This window comes from Bos mutus, chromosome X (genome assembly GCF_027580195.1).
Source record: "Bos mutus isolate GX-2022 chromosome X, NWIPB_WYAK_1.1, whole genome shotgun sequence".
NCBI classification, from domain to species: Eukaryota; Metazoa; Chordata; class Mammalia; order Artiodactyla; family Bovidae; genus Bos; species Bos mutus.
In genome coordinates this window covers 122,378,239-122,399,899 of record NC_091646.1, presented here as the reverse complement: position 1 = coordinate 122,399,899, position 21,661 = coordinate 122,378,239, and the positions used below count along the sequence as shown (strand labels likewise).

General features: G+C 48.8%; 1 protein-coding gene across 1 annotated transcript in view; it reads right to left on the bottom strand.

Moving 5' to 3' along the window:
- The window catches only part of SH3KBP1 (SH3 domain containing kinase binding protein 1), a 332,811-nt gene extending 311,662 nt beyond the window's left edge, over positions 1-21,149 (bottom strand). The window contains exon 1 of the mRNA XM_070365436.1: positions 20,838-21,149. Coding sequence (XP_070221537.1) covers positions 20,838-20,841 — 4 coding nt within the window. The 5' untranslated portion in view covers positions 20,842-21,149. The remainder of the gene's footprint in view (positions 1-20,837) is intronic.
- Between the last annotated feature and the right edge of the window lie 512 nt (positions 21,150-21,661).

The window sequence follows — 21,661 nt, the reverse complement described above, 5'->3', positions numbered from 1 at the left end:
GGAAATTAGAAGTTAAAAATAATCTGCTTAATCAATACCTCATTAAAAAAAAAAAGTGTAACATACAGATGTGTGGACACAAATTCTTACCCTGAAGGTGGTCAGTTCCTATGTGAAGAACCCAAATCAGAAAAGAATACTTCGGGACTTACCTGGTAGTATAGTGGATTAAAGTCCGCCTGCCAATGGAGGGGGCATGGGTTCAATCCCTGGTCCAGGAAGATTCCACAGGCCACGGGGCAACTAAGCCCGTGCACCATAACTACTGAGCCTGTGCTCTAGAGCCCAGGAGCCGCCACCACGGAAGCGTACATGCCCATGCCCACGCTCCACAACAGGAGAAGCCACCACAATGAGAGTCCATGCACTGCAACTAGAAAGCAGCCCTCACTTGCTAGAGAAAAGCCCACACAACAACAAAGACCAGCACAGGCAAAAATAAAATTATATAAAAAATAAACCAGAGCTGCAGATCAGCAATAAATCTGACCAAAAAAAGAGAGAAAAGAACACTCCAGGGATGATGGTGGGGTGGGGGACGGGTGGGTAGCACCTGAAAAACTTAGCAGAGTCCATCTACCTGCTGCTGCTGCTAAGTCGCTTCAGTCGTGTCCGACTCTGCGACCCCATAAACGGCAGTCCACCAGGCTCCCCCGTCCCTGGGATTCTCCAGGCAAGAACACTGGAGTGGGTTGCCATTTCCTTCTCCAGTGCATGAAAGTGAAAAGTGAAAGTGAAGTCGCTCAGTCGTGTCCGACTCTGTGCAACCCCATGGACTGCAGCCTACCAGGCTCCTCCGTCCACGGGATTTTCCATCTACCTGAGAGTTAGCCAATTAACATAAGTGAACTGAACACTACTAGCTCCCTGTTCTCTGGATGGAGTGAAAATGTGCTGGCACATGAACCTTAGCAAGAACCACAAATAAGAATTGAGGAAGACCAGCAGTCCACCCACTGAGGGAAGGGAGGCCAGGACTCCATCAGGGTTCATGTTGCCCATGAAAGAAGGACCTGTCCCCTCCCAGTGCACTGGGGGAGTCCTCCCAGTGGAGACCACAACATCTGCCTTGACTGTCTCTCGCCTGACCAGCGAGCTTGAGCCTAAGGGACAGGTGGGCTTTCCATGAGCCTGCCTGCTGACAAGTGGCCACATGAGCGGCCCCATTCGGTCTGAGACTTGCTCTCCTTGTAACATACCTCCCAGTCATGTGACTGTGGGAAAGAACACACAAGGTTCCCATAAACTGTTTCCCAAAATAATCTGACAAGTCTTCAAACGCCAAACCAGTCTAGGTCAGTTTACAACTAAGATCATTTCTTAGGATTGCTGAGAACACATCTGCGGTCCCTTGCACATGCGCCGGGTCGTCTACACTCCCCAGGGCGGAGCACCGCTGGGATGGGGTCTCGAGCTGAGCCACTCTGCTCTCCAGAGAGAGCCCTTTGGGCAGTGACAACCCTCCCCTGGGCCACCAAGTGTCCACAGTGAACCCCTAGGGGGTTTCAGGGCTGGAGTGTACTGGATGCCCAAAACGTGACCCAGGTCTCCAAGCTGACTCAACAGTGAAATCAACACAAAATACATGACAAAAAAGCCCAAGCTTTTATTTTCTTTCGGGCCAGATGTAATCAACCCCATCTTCTATTTTCTTCCTCCCAAGGGGCAAACTCGTCTGTCATTTCCTGTCCTCGTCCCCCTGCTTCCTCATTACTCTCTTCTCGCTCAACCCAGCTGTTCCCAGCCATCCCGACTCCCTGCTTGCCTTCAAGGCCACCCTTGACCCCCGCACCCTTGGGAGGGTAGCCCTAAGTGACAGTCCTAGCTGGATCATCAAGACTCCAGGGCAGGCCTACAAAGAAACAAGGTATCTGAGAATCTTCACCGTCTGCCAGGCTAAGAGAAATCTCCTTCTCAACTTCCTCAAACTCTGCAAAGATGGAAGCCATCTCCCACACAGGCTGCCACCAAAATGACTGCCCTTTGGCCTGACCAGATGTGGAAATCAGGAAAAACAATGCACCCAGTGTGGTCAGCAGAGCAGTGCCCACCCTCCCCCCTGGATGCTCACACTGTTATCCCTGGAACCTGAGAACACATGAGAGGGACCTTCAAGTTGCAGATGGAATTAAGGTTCCTAATCAGCTAACCTTAAAATACAGAGAGTAGCCCAGATTAACCAGTGGACCGAATATAATCCTGAGGCTCCTTAGAAGTCTAAACTGGGGGCAAAGAGAAGGTGGCAGTGACACAACATGAGGAGAACAGGACCCACTGTTGCAGGCTTTAAAGATGGAGAAAGGGGGCCATGAGCCAAGAAGATGAGTGGTCTCTAAATCCTGGAAAAGGCAAGGGAAGGGAATTTCCCCTAGAGTTCCCAGAAAGGAACTGGGAACACACTGATTTTAGTCCAGTGAGAGCCACATCAGACTTTTGACCTACAGAACAGTAAGATGATAAATTTGGGTTGCTTTAAGCCACTAATTTTGTGGAAATTTATTATGGCAGTGATAGGAAATAAATACAAGTGGCTATCAAACTTAAGTAAACTGTCCATGCAAAGTCCACAGCACTTTCCAGTTGCCTCTCTGGAAGGCCTGGCTCCGTGCCCTGGCTGCCACTGGCCTCCATTCTCTTAGACCTTTCCTCCAAAGAAACCAGTGCCCAGGGATGGCAAACACACATGGTCCTGTGTCACAGGGCCATTCTAAACGGAACAGTTCGCCTGTGCCATTTTTATGAGGTATCTGCTTGACACAGATCTCTAAAAAGAAAACCCACTCAGAGTTATTTCTGTAACTGAAGGTGGGCAAGAATGGGGATAGTAAAATGAGATTACTTAAGAAATGAGCAATGGAAGTTAAACCTATTCTTACCTATAACTGAATTCATCAATTCACAACTAAGTATGGTGATAACAATTTCCATTTGCGACCACCCCAATGCCACAGTGCGAGGGTGGGAGTCTCAGTGTGGCTTCCCAATGGCCTCAAAACTGTTGCATTCCCATCTGTGCCAGTTTTTGGTTTAACCAGTGCTATAAACTTACCGAGTGCCAGAATTCACTCTTTTCAACCTATTTTTCTTGTAACAAATACCCTAAATGCAAGCAGAATTCTCCCGAATAGAGGGTGGGGTAAGGAAGGGAAGCCACATGGCAGTCAGTCTCTATCTTTCCATAGATTTGGATCCTCCTTCCAACTGGCTGGGAGTGAGGGCTCAAACTCTAACAGCATCCAACTGGCAATGGTCTTGCTCAGTGATTCCTCTTCCCCAGGCTTGACAATAGTTAGGACTAACACCAGCTGGCCTAAAAATAAAAAGCCATGATTTCCAATGCCAGAAAAGTGAGGCCATTTAAGCTCTATTTTTAGCAAGTCTTGGTTACCTGGGAAGCTGCATATGGCCCCTATAATTCTCCAAAGCATGAACACATTAAAAGATTAAAGTGCCTGAGGAAAGTGGGTTGGGCCCCCAATGAGTGTTCTCACGCTTGACCCCTTCGGCTTCCACAGGGACTGGAAATCATGCTGCTATCTCTTCTCCACTAGCCATGGTGAAACTATCAAGCCAAGTGAGAGGGGAGTTTTCACCACCAATTTATGATATTGGAGATATTATGTTTTTGACAAGAGGGCATTTTCTAAGCAATTACTCCCTAGGGAGGAAGAAAAGCATCCAGAAGCAAAAAGTCAGAGACTGGGGTCGGGCTAACAATAAAGTCCAGCAAGACGAAAAGAGAAGAAAAACACTGTGTGGCTCAGGGCGTACAGGGGACCAGTGACACTTCCCTAAAATGCAGGATGAGAGCCCTGCAGAAATGCGCCTGCAGGCTCCCTTATCGCAGCTCCACTCTGCACAGCCCAGGGCACCTGCACGCACTTCATTATGTCCCCGGACGGAAGTGTGGCAAGCCTGAATGCAGACCACAACTGAGAAAGATCAAGGAGAAAATTGCTGGGGTGGACCCAGGGCAAGGAACCTCGGAGGAGCAGTAGAGCAAGCCAGCCTGCTAGCTGCCCCAAGGACAGAGCACGCCCCGCACCAGGAGCCACCACTGGTCTTCTCTTGACAAGTTCATTGTGACACAAGTGTCTACTAATGGCTGATCTAGAACCCCAGGAAGATGCATGCTGTGTGTGCAGTTGAAGGGGTCTGGGCCCAAGGGCTGTCATGCTGGCTAGATTCTACGGAGACCACGTCACAGATCATCATTATCCATTTTTTGAGGTCTTTCAAAAGAGAAATGCTTTCAAAAACATGAATACACCTTACAAAACAATAGGCCAATGGCAGAGAAGACTCTTAAGCAGCACTGACTCTCTCCCTGGCACTTGATCACATGCAATGTGCGGAGGAGACAGGAATAAGCGATGCCGTTAAAGATCAATTTCTGGCCCAGTTTGGGGAAACGAGACTCTGGCCTGAGAGTCATACATCATCCCTTGTTTATAGTCATTTGATAGATATTTTTCTTTTACTGCTCATTCTGGCTGAGACAACAGCCAGGTGCAGGGATACCAGCATGGAGGAGACAGCCATGGTCTTCAACTTGGCACTAAAGGAATGACAGTCCACGGAGCAAGATTTATGGGGTCCCTGTGGTCCCTGGTGGGGCCTCCTGAGCCAGCACATGCCCAGTGCCCTCTCCTCAAATGGTGACCCTTCTCCTGCGCATCCAGAAGCATTCATATTCGAGTCAGGGGTGGGGAGGAGGGAGGAAGGGGAAGGAGGGTGATGTCTAGCTACAACAAATCGGATGTCCTTGTGTTTTCCAGCAGATCAAGTAAAGCAAAGATAAATAAGATGTCTCATGATCTCTCCTCAAAAATAAATTACTCATGCCCAACTGGCAGCTTCTTCCTGTTCATAACTATAAACCCAGGGAAGTGATCTCCTGACTGGCACATGCGTGGATTAGTCCAGCCCAGCGTGCTCTTCCCTTTCACCTCCTAAGCAAGAACTCATCAGCTCCAGGCTGAGAGCCAAGATTCCCCAGGACCATGCCTGGGACAATACAGACAGAAGAGACCAAAGACCTAGCAGAGACCAAGGAGGGCAGGGCGGCGATAGGAAGGTGCCCACAATGGTGCTGTGGGAGCCAGCAGACTGAGTCTCATGGGGCCATGAGACTGGCAGGCTCCTCAGTCAGCACCACACAAAGTCTTCCCTACCTCACATAGCAAAATTGGTGCACAGAAATTTGACATATTATCGACTTAGCAACTCCCCTCCCATTATCAGAAGGAAGCATTTGATGGCAGGAGAGAAAACAAAGAAGATTCCTAAAACTTTTAGACAGGGACCTGAGCTAACACAGAAATCAGACGAGGCCCTACCCTTCCCCCTGCCCCTCCCCCCGCACCCCACTCACCCACCTTGTCAAGGAGCAAGGACATTCGCTTTTCCACAGCACTCCCCACACTGGCCCTGGTTTTACTTCTCTATATCCCACCCCTAAAAGGGTTGACTCAGAACTCTCAGTCATGCTGCACCTTTAAATATCTTTTCCTGCTACGGAAGTTCCACCACCTGGTGCTCTTGACAGGACCACTGATTTTAAAACAGCGACTCCCACGGTACATCCAGTCAAGAGCCAACACACACGTGTCAGCAGCCAAGGTCAACAATGGTCTAAAGAAAGTGCAGCAGACACTGGTGGTGTTAGGTGCTCAAATGAAATCTCAGATGAGTAGGGAGAGCCTGGGATATTGGAAACTATTGGATTTCTCACTCGAGGGCCAGGCAAACACACGATGGGCCCAAGGTTATCAGATGAAAACCAACATATCAATCCTGCGGGGTGTAACTGGGACATCCAAAGGAGAGTGACCTGGAGTCCATCATTAAAGAGCAGTTCCATCTAGAGGAACTGGTGACCTGCAAAGTTTTAGCAACTTTGTCTGTAAAAGTACTTCTGCCCCATCAAGCAGAGACAATCTGGTTGTAATTTCAGGAGAGAATTCAAACTCTTGAGGTTGGGGGTGTTTGAAGGCCCACTCAGTGGTCTCCTGGGGTGGAGACAGGCTACCCAAGAGCATGAGAACAAAGACACAAGCCTGATTAGCAACAGACTGTCAGTCCCGCTTGTGTCTGGGAGGCAACAGGGCATGGTAGGGAACACGACAAACTGAACCCCCATGCTGGCCCATCTGAACAGACGTACCACGACTGCAGCAAAACAAGAACAGCAGCCCAAGGTTTCCCCAAGACCCAGCATTTCAGAGCAGCTGGGGATCTAAAATGTCATGAGAAAACTCAATCTGAGTCTCAAACATGACATGAGTGGTTCCAGATTTGTAAAACACCTCAGGGCACTTTGAGACAGCTGGTATGACTCTCACAGCTCCAAAGATCCTGAGATTATTTTCTACACTGAATTTCCAGGACACCCCCCACAGCAAGGATCCTTCCCACAACCTTCTTACTCATTAGCCCAGTGTTCTCAGCCCCTGCTTTTGGTCCACACGACTGAGTCCAGTGCTCCATTTTAAGATGCTCTGAATTCACTGGAGAGATAAGTATTGATTTATGTTATTTCCACATTCTGACAGAAGATAAATTTTATCATTTCAGATGATTCAAACTGGGTTATTTTCCAAAATGTCTGTGTATCTCTTAACACTGATATAAATATTTGCAGTTTTCCACCAGAGAGACAAACTCAAGGACTGGTAAATAGATCCCACCATAGTTCTCATGGTCCCTCCTCCTCTCGATGCTGTCTTAGTCTGGGGTGCTAGAAGAAGAATACCATAAACTAAGTTACTTAAACAAACATGTATTCCCGAAGGTTCTGGAGGGCTACAGTTCAAGATTACGGTGCCAGCATGTCAGGTTCTGGTGAGAAGCCTCTTCCTGGTTTCCTCATATGGTGGAGTGGGGTTGGGGACAGAGAGAGGAAGCAAGCTCTCTCTCTCTTCTTGCTACTGCTGCTGCTAAGTCGCTTCAGTCGTGTCCGACTCTGTGCGACCCCATAGACGGCAGCCCACCAGGCTCCCCCGTCCCTGGGATTCTCCAGGCAAGAATACTGGAGTGGGTTGCCATTTCCTTCTCCAATGCATGAAAGTGAAAAGTCAAAGTGAAGTCGCTCAGTCGTGTCCGACTCTTAGCAACCTCATGGACTGCAGCCTACCAGGCTCCTCCGTCCATGGGATTTTCCAGGCAAGAGTACTGGAGTGGGGTGCCATTGCCTTCCCATGAAGGTTCCACTCCCATGATCTAATAACCTTCCAAAAGCCCCGCCACCAAATTCCATCACATTTGGGATCAAGGGTTTCAACATACAAATTTTGTAGTAACAAAAACATTCAACATTCAGTTCGTAGCACATGCCCAAAAAATCTGTGAGGGGCAAAAGATACCAGGAAGGTATTTGATCAGTGCACCTACTGTGGGCACAAAATATATGATGAGGGGGTCTTCACACACAAGCGGGCTGTGGCAGTGTGCCAGTGTGGCCTTTTATTGTTGTCTATTTGTAACTCATCTGAGCCTCTACTCTGTGCCAATAAAAACATTCACCACGCATTTAATCCTAGTGATGCTAGTGGCGCTGTTAGCTTTTCTGAGGAAACTACAAGCATAACAACAGGGAAGTGGCCTTCGGGAAAGGAACTCGGCCAACAGAAGATGGACGGAGGACGCTCACTCGTGAGAGAAGACGTAGACCTCAAAAAGTTTTCTTTTGTGATTATTTAGATATGCAAACCCCCAGAACCACAAAGTACAAGAAAACAAAGTCCCATCTTCAGCAAGTTCACCAGCTCTGACAATTTAATACTTTTAAATATCCATGGGCACGAAATGGGAAAAAATGCAGTCATGTGATACAGTAGAGACTATCATCTCCAAGCATCCCTTTCCTCCTTTAGAAATGGAGCCCTTCCCTCCGTCCATGGTAGACATCATAACGCCCTCCCCAATTCCCAGAACCTGTGAGTATGTGATCTAACCTAGCAAAAGGGACTGTGCAGATGTGATTAAGCTTGAGATGAGGGGATCTTGAGATGAGGGGATTATCCTGGATGATCTGGAGGAGACCAGCATCATCACAAGGGTCTTTAAAGGATGGAAGAGGGAGGCTCAAGAGATAGAGAAGGAGATGTGATGATAGACACAGAGGTGGCCAAATGTTGAGCAACATGGGAGCTGCAGAAATGTTTATACTCTGGGAACACACATTGTGAAAACCAATTAGGCATTCTCTTCTAAAGCTCACATCCTCTCTTCAATGAATACGGTGTTCTCTCCTTCATTATTAGTTTGTTCAGTCCTTTGTTGGGAACATGCTGGTACAACCACTTTGGAAATCCACCAACTTGCAACCCAGCAAAATCACTCCTCGTCATACACCTTTCAAGGACGTATTTCACACGGGCACCTGGAGACAATGATCAGAATGGTGACAGGACACGCATTCACAGTAGCAAAAACTGGAAGCAATGCAAAAGTCCATCACAAGTGAAACAAAAAAGCCGCAATGGCACATTCAAACAATGGAAGATCAGACAGGGAAAAGAGATGAAGTACAAAACGAGAAACAGCCGGTCACAGGTCTCTGTGTGGTCTGCATGCTGGTTACATAAAATTAAAACCAAGCAAAACCAGACAAAATGTTTTTAGGAGATTCATATGGAAATGATCAAACTAGTTCTTAAAAAGAAGGGAAATATGATTTTTTAAAAGGCTCCTGATGTTCATCTCCTCTCAAGAAGGCAGGGGGACAGGACAGAGCCACAGTGCACATTGAGGGGTGGGCTTATGAGGACTTATTTTCTACCAATGCTTGACACTGTCCACACCCACACGTGGTCTATGTGGATCAAATATCCTCTCAACTTTCAGAATCGGTTCTCATGCACAGCATGCCATGAAAAGGCCTCAGAGAGCACTGTGTGAAGGAAGGATTCTCACATTGGTTTGAAGAGGGAAGAGATGAGATGACCAAGTAAAGTCAAAAGATTGCACCCCACATCAAGTGTGTGCACCCAGCCGCCTTGCAAGCAACAATGGCATCTCTGAAACATGTCATTGTGTCTCCTATTAGTGTTGATTGAGCTTTATTGGGTTAATTCATCCTTCATTTGTGAATCAGTTTATACTTCCAAATGAGCTTCAGGTTGATACTGCAGGTTTATATTTCCAAATGAGCTAAAAGCAAAAGGAGCATATATCTAGTTAAGTGCCTATTTTTCAAGCCGCATCATTATTACAAAGTTTTAGGCAATTAAAAAAGAATGAAATTCTGACACATGCTATAACATGAGTGAACCCTGAAGACACCACACTAGCTGAAATCAGCCAGATACAAAAGCACAAACGCTGTACGATTCCATTTAAATGAGGTCCCTGGAGTAGTCAAGCAAACAGAGACAGAAAGGAGAACACTGGTTGCCAGGGGCTGGGGAGCAGGAAATGGGGGTGGCTGTTGAAGGGGTGTGGAGTCTCTGTTTTATAAGATAGAAAGTGTTCTGTGGATGGCTGGTGGTGACACTTGTACAACAAGGTAAATGTACTTTATGCCACTGAACTGTCCACTTAGAAGCAGTTAGGATGGTACGTTTCACATTCCGTGTATGTCACCACGATAAAAAAAAAAATTGATGGTAAATTTTCTGTCATGTATATTTTACTCCAAATAAATAAATAAACATTTTTTAAAGTTCAAGGCAAAGAGGGAGTCTTGAAATACCTCCCTGAAAGGAACTCCAGCCTTACTCATCTGAGAAACCCTGTTCTATTTGGTTTCTCTTAGCCTCCAGCAAGGAGGGAGTTTCAGAGACCAACTAACAACTGTTATCTCAGAGAGTTGTCTTCTAACTTGATGTGTGTTCCTCATATGGACATCTTTCCTTCTTTGGGGAGAAACAAAACTTGTTCAAACTAACACTGTCCAGTTTAACTGCTTATTTCATTGTGTGGTTCATGAAATGATCACATCACAATCTCCCAAGTAATTAGGGAAATGAGAATTAACCAAAATGTGTCATTGAGGGAAACTTTAGACATCCGTGTCCCTCTGGTTATATCAGCTCTCACACCTAATAAAGACTTGTAGAACCTAATCAAATTCCAATATAAATGGCAGTAATGAATCAACTGTCTTGTCTGTCTTGCAGTACAGTCTGGTTATGTTCATAACTTAAAAATGAAACAAAGTGAAAAAGGATTTGGTACCCATTAGTGATCAAGGCTTCCTAATACACTATCATGAAGTTTAGAACTTTCACAGACACTGGACACTTGGCCTTGAAAAGGCATCATAAATGTTCAGCTTCTTTTTGGCCGCCCACGAGCTAGCATCTGACGTGCACTTGGGTGGCTGGGGAGCAAATGCTTTACACAGTGCTGTCCATTCACTCATACTGATGCGTCAAGAACGCAGAGTTCAAGATGGTTCATCCAGCCTGGATCCTGGGGTTCTAGCCACTCTTATCTGATGTCCTTTGAAGCTAAAAGTCCAATTTTTTCAAGAGAGCATATGACAATGACATAAAGCTAAGCTAGGAAGTCACAGCAGGTTACAGTCACAACCTTTCCCTTGTCAGCATGAGACCTGGACCCACAGCCCAGCCAAAAGAGAAGGCCCATTGATGACCCAGCACCTTCAGGACACCATTTCCCCTGCAGTTCTGGGACACTAAAACCCTTTAAAAAGTCAGTCAGGGCGTAAAGTGGAAGGAGGGCAAGAGGAAGGATGGAAAGAAAGAGACAGTAGAGAAGGAAGCAAGTCTCCGAGGGTTTTACCTTTCCCTGTGTATATCCCGTTCTCTCATGCCTGAGCACTGAACCAGGATTCATCATCTCCAAATGGCACAGTGCAACAGGTACACGCTGTGGAACAGCAAAGTCCCACCGGCAGTCTCCTTCAGAGACATCTCCCTCTCTCCCCGTCCCTGTGTCACTTACAGACACACACAGCACATATGGCACAGAAGGGATGACAAGCCATGTGAGCAGTTTCTTGAACTAAAATTGAAAGCAAACACAGGGATGGCACGCACCTTGCCAGTGCACATGCAGTAATTGACCCTCATGGACGTATCGTCATTATCATCAGCATGGGCCATTCCAGTCACATGGAGGCTATGGAAACAAAGAACCGATGTGGAATGTCACCCTGCCTGCAATCTGGTTTCCTTAAATGATAAAAAGGAAAATGGTGTCCATCCCATCTTTATTTATAATATCAAGATTATGGAAGCAACCTAATGCTCAAATGGTAGGGAAATGGTTCCATAAGCTAGGATTCAGGAACTCACATATTCAGCTACTACAAACACCAGCTTTGGAGATGATTATGGCATAGAAAAAAAAAACAGGATGTACAATTATATATACTACATATATTAATATTATCTACAAGTATATAGTAAAAAGTTTAAAGATATATAAGATATATATGTTGGTGTTGTTTAGTAGCTAAGTTGTGTCTGACTCTTTGCAACCCCATGGACTGTAGCCCACCAGGCTCCTCTGTTGACAGGATTTCTCAAGCAAGAATACTGGAGTGGGTTGCCATTTCCCTCTCCAGGGCATCTTCCGGACCTAGGGATCAAAGTCACATCTCCCGCATTGGCAGATGGATGCTTTACCACTGAGCCACTAGGGAAGCCCCTAAAAAGACACACACAAAGATACAATGAAAGTGCTTGTATTGGAGTACTGTATGAGCACTCAATTTAAATTGTCCTGCTTCCTATTTTCTGAACTCTATTATAGAGTTACTATTTATAACAAAAAAACTTTTCAGGGTTACAGAATGCTGGAACTAGAAGAAGACATATCCATCCTAGAATCTGCCTCTCCCCTCAGTCAGGGATGGAGCCCCCTGCACCACTGTTGGAGAAGAGGTTATCCTTTAAGACGACTGTCCTCACTGGCAGCGAACCGGTTGCCCAGTGTCTGCGGTGGAGCGGGAGCCATTTCTACACATCCTCACGTGGCCATCTTGACCTTAGAGGACACTAATACACAATGGCTTCATCCACGAAGGAGGTGTTGCTCTCAGCTGAAGATGCTGAGGCAGGGGCAGTACCCTATGGGGAAGGTTTATGGGAAGAACTGGGAGGGCTGTGAGACATGCCGGATTTCAGGAGAGAAAGGGGCTTGCGGGAGAGAATGTGGGCCTAGCGGGGAGGAGACCACAGAGTGGCGGGAGAGAACGGGGGGGGGAGGGGGGGGAGGGGAGAGAGGGTTTGAAGGGGAGAAAGTTGGGGGAGAGTTAGGGGACGGGGAGGACGAAGAGTGGGAAGAAAGGGAGCAGAAGGAGGAAGGAAGCGGGGTAAGAAGGCGAAGCACAAACAGAGGGTAAGGGGAGGTCCCCTTAGGAGGAGAGAAGGTGTGGACAGAGGGACCTGGAGGAGAATGGGACAGGGATGGGAGAGACGAGGTGGGGGGGCAGAGTGGGGGAGGCTGTGGGGAAGAGAGAAGGAAAGAAGTGGAGGGGGCAACAAAAGAGGCCTGAAGGGAAACGGGGAATGAGCAGGAGGTGAGTCTCGAATGGGTGGGTGGGCAGTGAGGGGAGAGAGAGGGCCGAGGGAAGAGAAAGGCTGGGGAGAGATGAGAGTGGGGTACAGAGAAGGTGTGGGGAGGGCTGGGGGAGAGAAGGAAAGGCGACCCAGTGAGGGGGAGAGCAAGAGAGGAGAGGAAGAGAAGAGAAAGGGTGGGAGGGTGGAGAGAGGGAGCCCAAGCACATAGCAGCCACAGTCCCCTGCCCCTTCCCCGACATCACTTGGCTCCGGCGGTTAACTCGTCCGGCCAGGCGGTGGCTGATTTTCACAATGTCTTCATTTCTTCCTCCATTTAAAACCCACAGGTTCCCTAAAAGACCCAGACAATGTCACAACTGCACCCTGCCCCCACGGCGCGCTATCATCAACCCCTCCAAGTGCCCCCAGTCACATCCACGCTTTTTAAGTGGTGCCAACTCAAAAGGAGAAACCAAGTTCAGTTAGACAACTCTGGGTCTCAAAAGGTAAAAATAGCCGTGACTCACTCAGAAGCATAAGGGTGCCCAGCAAAGCCAGGAGCTGTCCCTCAGGGGGGTGGGGGGGGGGCGGGCTCATCTTTGACAGCTCTAGCACCACACCTCACACCCATCATCCCTTGGTCAAGACAGCCAGGAAGTGCGGGCAATGGGGCACCTTCGCGCATCTGCATTTATAGTACCTGCCCCAAGAGTGGCCCCCAGGCACCCCATCCCAGGGGCAGGGCTACACCCCAGTCAGGACTGTCCCAGCACCCAGCATTCACCTGGCACCAAGGAGGCCCTCCTTAAGAACTCACACGGGACTGGAACCAGGCACTCCCTCCCCTCACAGATGTGGGCACACACCACGCACTCGTGTGTCTCCAGGGTGACACCAACTCCAGGGGACTCAGAGTCACCATATGGGAACCCGGAATTGGGATTTAACTGGGCGAGCACGTAAACTACCCAAGCAGAAGAAGGCAGCATCCAGAAGGGCCTGCCATAGAAGATGCAGATCCACAGAGAGGCTGGCTACGGGGTGGGGAAAGCAAGCCAGAGCAGACCTTCCTAGCGCTCACCCAAAACAAGGTTCAAGCACCTCCTTCTAGCCCCAGGCACAAAAAGGAGAACTAGCTGGAATAATTAGAGAGGACACTAAGCTAATTAAAGACTTTTCACCTGGGGAGTGGGTATGCGATGGATAAAACTGGTGCAGCCCCAGAGGACCAGACCTAGAACTGGGCCCCAAGTTTTCTAAGTCTAGAGGAGTCCAGAAAAATCCAGCAAAAACACCAGGGCTGATGTTTGAGCACTAACTGTTAAGAAGTGGAAGTTTAAAGACCCAGTATTTTCAACTGTCTATATATGCTACACTTGGGTGCTTAAGGGCTTAGATTTGTTATGCAAAATGAGTAATTAATCAGCACTGAAATATTTATAGTCTTTCATCCAAGACACTAAGGAAGAAACAGCAGTGTGAACTGAACAGCACTCATCTTGCTCTCTATCCCCTGCGTCTAGGCACAGACCAGCCTCCTGCAGTGGCCCCACCACTTCCCTGGCCGCTGTAAGGAAATAAGCGAAGGCCTTTACAGAGCTTTTCTTGCCAAGTGAATACTGCTCAGGGAGGACAAATATCCCAGGATTTTTTTGTTATCAGTGTTTTTTCCTCCTGAGCCTAACTATAAGCATAGTTTACCAGTGAGGTAAGGCCCACAAGCTGCATTTTGCTTTGCTTAAGTGCCCCCTAATGTGAACTACAGGACTGCCTGTAAGGTATTTATCCATAAAATAATGATCGAGTTGAAAAACAAGCGCTTATCACCAACCAGTTGCCAGTGTACCTTTGCCAGCTGAAGAGACATAAGCAAAGAAATGTGGCATTCCATCAAACCCCCACGTGTGGATTCCAGAGACCAGTCTGGAACCACAGTGTATTCTCCCATGACTGAAATACTCTTAATGGACCCCAGTAATTGCAAAGGAAGTTGCCCAAGCCACTGACTCACAAGTGCTTCAGGATACAGAAGGTAAGTCGCAATTCTCCCACAGGATGAAAGAGATGGATCCAAGGGAGCTGCCTGGAGGGACAAAGCAAAACTGAAGTACCCCACCCCCCAAAGAAAATATCAGCAAAAACCATTATAAAAAACAACAAAACCATACTTTCTCTTTTCCTGTATTTCTTTGGAATCTTAGCTGGGATCCTTGGGCTTCTACCAAGTGTTCCACTGAAACAGCTGCGTGGTCCAAGAACACCCCTCCAGGGGATGGGGCATGGACTCTAACCTTCCAGTCACAAACTTACAGGGAGGAGTGATGAAGAGTTTTCGAAACAGACAGCAGCACTGGTTGCACAACGCCGTGAATGCACTTCATGCCACGAAGCTGTGCACTCACAAATGGTTAAAATGGCAAATTCTGTTAAATATGTTACACCATAATTTCACAAATAACATGATATACAGACACTGAATTGCATGCTTTAGATGGGTGACCTATATGATATGTGAATAATATCTCAATAAGGCTGTTTTTAAAAAAACTTCTCAAGGAAACAGGCTGTAGAAAGCTCCTCACATTGCTGGGGGGGGCAGCAGGGCTGGGGGGGGAGGGGAGATCAGTAGCCTGATATTTACTGAGCACCGATACAGGTGGCTGGTTCTCTCTCAGTGAAAGAGAGCTGGGTTCTGCACCTGGGGGCCCAGGTCACATTGCCTCTTGGAGCCTCAGTTCCACATCTGATGGTGTGGTCGATGGCTGCCAAAGGCCCCACCAGCACTCCAGAACCAGGCACCAATAGGTGGGCAGCAGCAGGACCATTATCTGTCACCTGGCATCTAAGAACATCCCAGCAGGAAGGCAAAACATCAGAGGAGCCACACATGGGAGAGGGAAGTTCAACAACTTCACAATCCAGGTAAGGATAGAAGCAGGGTAAGCTGTGTGAAGACACTTTCCACTCAAAGGACAAAACAGTGACGAAGTGCCAAAGTCCTGCTCTCCATCGACTTCTTGGTCCATTCATAAAACAAAGGCTGTGGCCAGAGAGGAAAATCTTAGGTTCCAGAGCGGCTAGGATGAAGGAAGGGAACAGTGTTTGACCATCTGTGTAACACCCAGAGCTGGCCTCCCCAGCACTTGGGGCCGAATAAGTGTGGAGGAGACTGTGGTGCGCTGCAGGAGGTGAAGCAGCATCTCTGGCCTCTGCCCACCAGATGCCAGCAGGCTGGCTTCCCCCACCAGCTGCCACCCCCAGACACTGCCAAATGTCCCCCCCACGGGTTGGGGGCAGAATTGCCCCTGGTTGAGAACCACTGCCAGAGAGAACTTGCTATCTTAAACTTGTAGCTCTTTGTTGAAGCCATGTGACACATGCGGCATTACTGTTCTTCACCCGCTGCTGTGCAGGCCACTGGGAACTGTCAGCAAATAGACCTTGTCAGCACCCTGTGCCTGAGGGATTTTATAGAACTGCACACATACTCCTGGCAGCCAATAGCCTCAGAGAATTTCAAGTAGTAGCTGCACTTGGGTGAGAGGGTTATTCATTTATTCATTCGTTCACTAACATATGGCACTTACCCTATGCCAGGCAATGAGCCAGGATGATGCAGTTGGGGACACCCAGCTAGAGATGAACAGACTTAACACAAGATGAAGTGTTGTAAAACAACCTTTGGAGCAGGCCTCAAAAGAGGAATAAAAGGGTGGTAGGCTGAATAATACTCCACCAAAGAGGTCCACATCCTAATCCCCAGAACCCATGAGTATGCTACCTTCCATGGCAAAGGGGCTTGGCAGATGTGATTAAGTTAAGGATCTTGAGATGGGTAGGGTATCCTCAATTATCTAGGTGGGCACAGTATAATACAACAGTACTTATAAAATGAAGGCAGGAGGGTCAGAGAAAGAGAGGAGGAAACATGAGGACAGAAGCAGAGGTGAGAGTGATGCGGCCACAAGCCAAGGAATGCAGGCTGTCTTTAGAAGCTGGAAAAAGCAGGGGAATGATTTCATTTCTCAATACTGAGTCATAACTCCAGGAGAGGTTTGTTCCAAACTAGGAGCACATTCTCCTCCTTCTCTGAGGTCCTGTATCAGTTATAATGCCATATTATTTTATGACCAGAGCGCCCACAAACCCATGTACTCTGGACCTCAGCCTTCTCATCTGCAAGGCAATGAGGTTCTACACTTGACCTTGACCATGCATCAAAACCCCTGGAGGGCTCATTAATGCATTAATGCTCTCGCCTTCCTGACTCAGTGAGGGCCAGAGAACTGGTATTTCAAACAGGATCCCAGGAGGCTGAAGCTGCTGACTGGGGGACCACACTCTGAGTACCATTGTATGAGAGATCCTCCTCCTCTCACATTGAAAGGATTCCAGTACTTTCCTGCATTCCATCTCTCCCATTAACAGCTGTGCTGCTTCTTGGTTTTCAGCAGCTTACTCTATCCCTCCGGAATGATTCCAGGTGGAGTGTGCAAGTTGTTCACTCTGTAAAGGCTAAACAACAGCCCCTAGATGGGCTGATATTAAGGAAGTCACCCCCAAATATACCTAGATGGCTCTTATCTCCCCACCACCAAGTCCTACTCTCCGCCCCCACTCATCACGTAGTTGACAAGACCACTCAGTATCAAGTGAGAACACAGATGAAGCAGGAACTTGTCCAAACCACCAAAGTCACCCAATGTCCCTGGGTCCTGGCTTCTAGGACCAACTCTGGCTTCTTCACCAATCCCAGCCTTACTCTGGTTTTCCCCGCTTCTAAGTAAGGTTACTAAGGCACCCAATCAGGACTCACTCCTGCTTCCTAACAGCTCCTAATCCAGAGGAAACCTCTCTCACTGCGATACCCCTGGCATGCCCACAGTGCAGGGCTGTTCCACTGCAGGTGGTCCTGGGGGTGAAGGAGAGGAGGGCAGTGATGGTTCCTATCCAACTTTCAGATTTCAACTCAATCTCCTCAAAGATGCTGTCCTTAACCCTCCACAACCTAATTCAGATCCCACCTCTCTAATCTCCTTTCACAAGACCTACCAGGGTTTATAATTACATATTGTTGTAAGTATTGGACTCTAGCCTACCTCTCCCACTAGAATGAGAAACCCAAGCTTGCAGGTCTGTGTGCTGTGTGTCTGTTCCTAGCACAATGCTGGGCACAAAGCAGGAGGTCAATAAATATCGGAGGGATAGATGGATAAATAGACAAATACTGACCACTGTGTGCAACTGGCTTTAAAACAATTACAAATACAAATGGTGACCAGAGAATATCAATAACACAGTAAGAACTAGAGCTGTCAGAGAAGAAACAAGCAAGATCTGTGCAACCAGGAGGTAGCTGTGATGGCTAGAAGAGGATAAAGTAAAGGTCATTATAGATAAGAAGTGGAGCCTTCCATCTCTAACTCGAGCCTATTTATTGAACATATTGTATTCATTTCAGCTTTAGTTGATTTAACATAAAGCAGTCTGCTGCTGCTGCTGCTAAGTCGCGTCAGTCGTGTCCGACTCCGTGTGACCCCATAGACGGCAGCCCACCAGGCTCCCCCGTCCCTGGGATACTCCAGGCAAGAACACTGGAGTGAGTTGCCATTTCCTTCTCCAATGCATGAAAGTGAAAAGTGAAAGTGAAGTCGCTCGGTGGTGTCCGACTCTGTGCGACCCCATGGACTGCAGCATACCAGGCTCCTCTGTCCACGGGATTTTCCAGGCAAGAGTACTGGAGTGGGGTGCCATTGCCTTCTCCGTAAAGCAGTCTACCAACACTAATACAATACACTAACGACAGTCCACACTTTGTTGTTACTCTGGGATTCTTTAAACAGAAATCCTTCATGGGGCTTGCAGATCCTCCACAACTCACAGATTTGGGCTGTAATAATATTTGTGCAGTTGTAATTACAAGAGCCTTTCCCTGCATTTACTGAAGGCATCTTCCTGCAAACTCAGATGGCACATTCTGAGTGCACTTTTTAAGAGGCTATTTCACAACTAACTGGCTTCATTTCAGGGTTTGGGATTTGATGCTTTGCAGTTGTTTTTCAGATCAAAGACTATGTAATACAGCTTTATTGTGTTATCCATCATGGGAAAAATCATTATCAGACTCGATAAGAACGGAAGTGTATCAAATTAATAAACTGGACAAATCTTCTGAAAACCGAAGTGATATGGGGAACTGGAAAGGGGGGTGTGCCTGTGTGTACACACACCTGCTTCAGAAACAACATTGTTAGGTGGCTCCGTCAGAAGACATACAGCATCAATTGTTAAATAACTCTGCTTCATCACAAATACACTGCTGAAAAAACTTAGAAAACAGCATGTGATCTTTACCCCCAAAGTACTTTCAGCATCTCAAATCTCACTCTAAACATTTTAATGAATTAAATGACAGTGTCCATTTTACTTTTAGCACTGCTAAGTATTAACACCTGAAATAACTGAAAATCACTTTCAGCGCCCCCTCTCCCTTTTGTAATGATTACAGTAAAAAAGATTAAACCTTAAAGGGCTATAAACTGCAGAAGCACTTTCTATTTTCTTAGGAGGTTCTGGATAATGAAAATAGTTCAGACTTGAAAGATAAATTACAGGTCTGTTTCTTAAAAAGAACTCAGTCCTCTTCCCACTGAGATACAGAAAACACAGTCCAGCCATGAAAGAAGATGCTTGGATCAAACATCTTTGTGTGTGTATGTGTGCAATCCTTTAGGTGACCCACCCAAAAGGACAGATGATCAAAATAGCATTTGGGGTTACCTCAGGAGAAACCAATCTGTTGTGAAAGTAATGGGTGATGTTTCAAGTATATACTTTGTTAACGAACTAAATTATCTTATTAGGTGCCAAAGCAAAACAAGAGTGCCAAGCTAAGTGTTTTGCCTTCCACTACACCCTCATTCATTCATTCATTCATTAAATATTTATTTAGGGACTACGCTGTGCCAGGCACCAAAGAAAACAGTGCTGAAGAAAACAGCACAACACAGCAACGTCCCCATGTTCATGGAGCTTACTGTAGGGGACAGAATGTTAAACTCAAATAAATACGTAATAGTGCTATTTTTTTAAAAGTGCTATAGGAGAAAGGGTAACAGAAAGGAACTAAATTAAACTAGGAGTGGTGCAGGGATCAGAGAAGGGCACTAAGAAAAAAGTGACATTGAAGTTGAGAAGCCATCAGATCGTCATCACTTCTGGAAAAGGAAACCCATTTCTGGAAAATGACCACAAATGGGATTTGAACTCTCAGCAACTGCCCGGGTTAAACCTCTCCTTTTCCAGTGCATCTGTCTTCACCACTAACTACTGGCCATTCACTGTCTGACTCACCTACCTAAATACTATGACCTGAACCCAGAAAGGTCTCACTTCATTATGATTTATTAAAATCTACAGTCTTCCTATACTTGGCCTAGAAACACCTCAAAGTAATGTGCCAGAGGCATGAAAAACAGACTGCCTACCACCAAGAATATTACCTGGGTGGCCCAAACGTTTAATAGCCCTGGCAATCTCAAGTCCATTGCCCAATAAAGTGCCAGTTCGTCTGGGCAACGTGGCTTCAATACTCTGGGGTCTATACCAGATGGGACCCAGGGGACCTAACAGTTTGTTGGCTACTTAGAACTGATCTTTGACCAGTAAATCAAGGACTATATCACCCTTTCCAGTTCCCCAACCCTGCAGACTTAGAGGGTGTGGGAAGTGGCCTTTGAGCATCACCAAGCAGAGAGCTTGCCAGACTGGAGGGAGGCAGGCTGGCAGAGAGGGGTCAGGGCTGGGAGGAAGAGGGACGTCAAGGGAGGCGGGTCAAGGCGCTACAGACCCTAGGACTGCACGCCAGCCCGGGTAATGGGGCGTTTCCCGCCACCCCCCACCACCACGTCAGCCCCCGGCAAAGGCACCCGGGCCCCCGCCGCCTCTGCAGCGGGGCCAGGCGGGAACCGCAAGCGGCGCGCAGGGCCGGAGCCCACCAGCTCCTTGTACCCCCGCCCTCAGCGCAAGGAAGGCGCGCTGGGGGCGAGAAAATGGCCAAGACAAAACTCTCCCCGCCCACCCGAAAAGCCAACCACACCCCCTGCATCCCTCCACGCCAGCCGCCCCGGGCCGGCCCCCGCGCTCCTCCACCCAGGCCCCCGCGGGGTTCCAGTGGGCGCCCGGCGGGCTCGGCAGGGACGCGGGCGCGAGTGGGAGTGAACAGGAGCGCGCGAGGCAGGCAGGGTGCCCACCCCGGTGTCACTCGCCGGGGCCCTGCCCCTAGGGCGCCCTCCTCAGCTCCACAGTCCCGGGACAGGCGCGCCGCCCCAGGCTGCGGTGAGCACCCGTTCGCCCCCCACTCACCCATTGGCGTCGAGCCGGGCCGGGCCGCCGAGGCAGCGTGAAAGTTAGCGGAGGCGGACGCGGGGGTCAAGGCGCCGGGACCTGGGCGCGGGATTCGGGGCGCTGGTATATGGGCGCGGGGGTCGGGCGGCTGGGTTGGCTTTTTCCTCTGTAGCGGCGGCCGCGGCGGCTCAAAGCCGCCCGCTGCTGCCTCTGCTGCTGCTGCTGCTGCTGCCCCGGGGCGACTCCTGCTGCTGCTGCATCGCGACCCGCTGCGCCCGGCTGCGCCGGGTTTCCTGCTCCCCGCTAGTGGAAATTGCGAAAAAAAAAAAAAAGCGCCACCCAGCCCAGCGCCCAGCAGTCGCGGCCGCGCAGCCCGCTCTCCCCTCCTCCTCACCACCGCCGCCGCCGCCGCTCCTGCGGCTCCGCCTGCCGGGGACGCGCGGCCGCCAGGGCGGGGGCGGGGCTGGAGGGGCGGGGCCAGTGGGGCGGAGCCTTCGAGGGACCAGGCTGGCGCCCGGGGCGTCTCTGTGACTGCTGCGCTCCGGCGCCCCCCTCACCGCCTGCTGGGGAGGGACCCAGCTCTGCGAGGCTGCCCCCCACCCTTGGCGGCTCCGCTAACGCCCCGGGAAATGCCGCGAGACTCCTCGAGACCAGAGGAGGGGAGGAAGGGTCTGAGGGGAGGGGGCGTCCAGGTGGAGGGGCACGTGGAAAGGAGATGGAAAAAGCCGATCCCAAAGGTGCGACGTGAGGTGGAGGACAGGTTGGGGGAGGGGAGACCGTGGGCAGGTGAGGGGCTGAACACCTGCTGAGGGTGATGACAGGTAATCCTGGGGTGTCGCGGC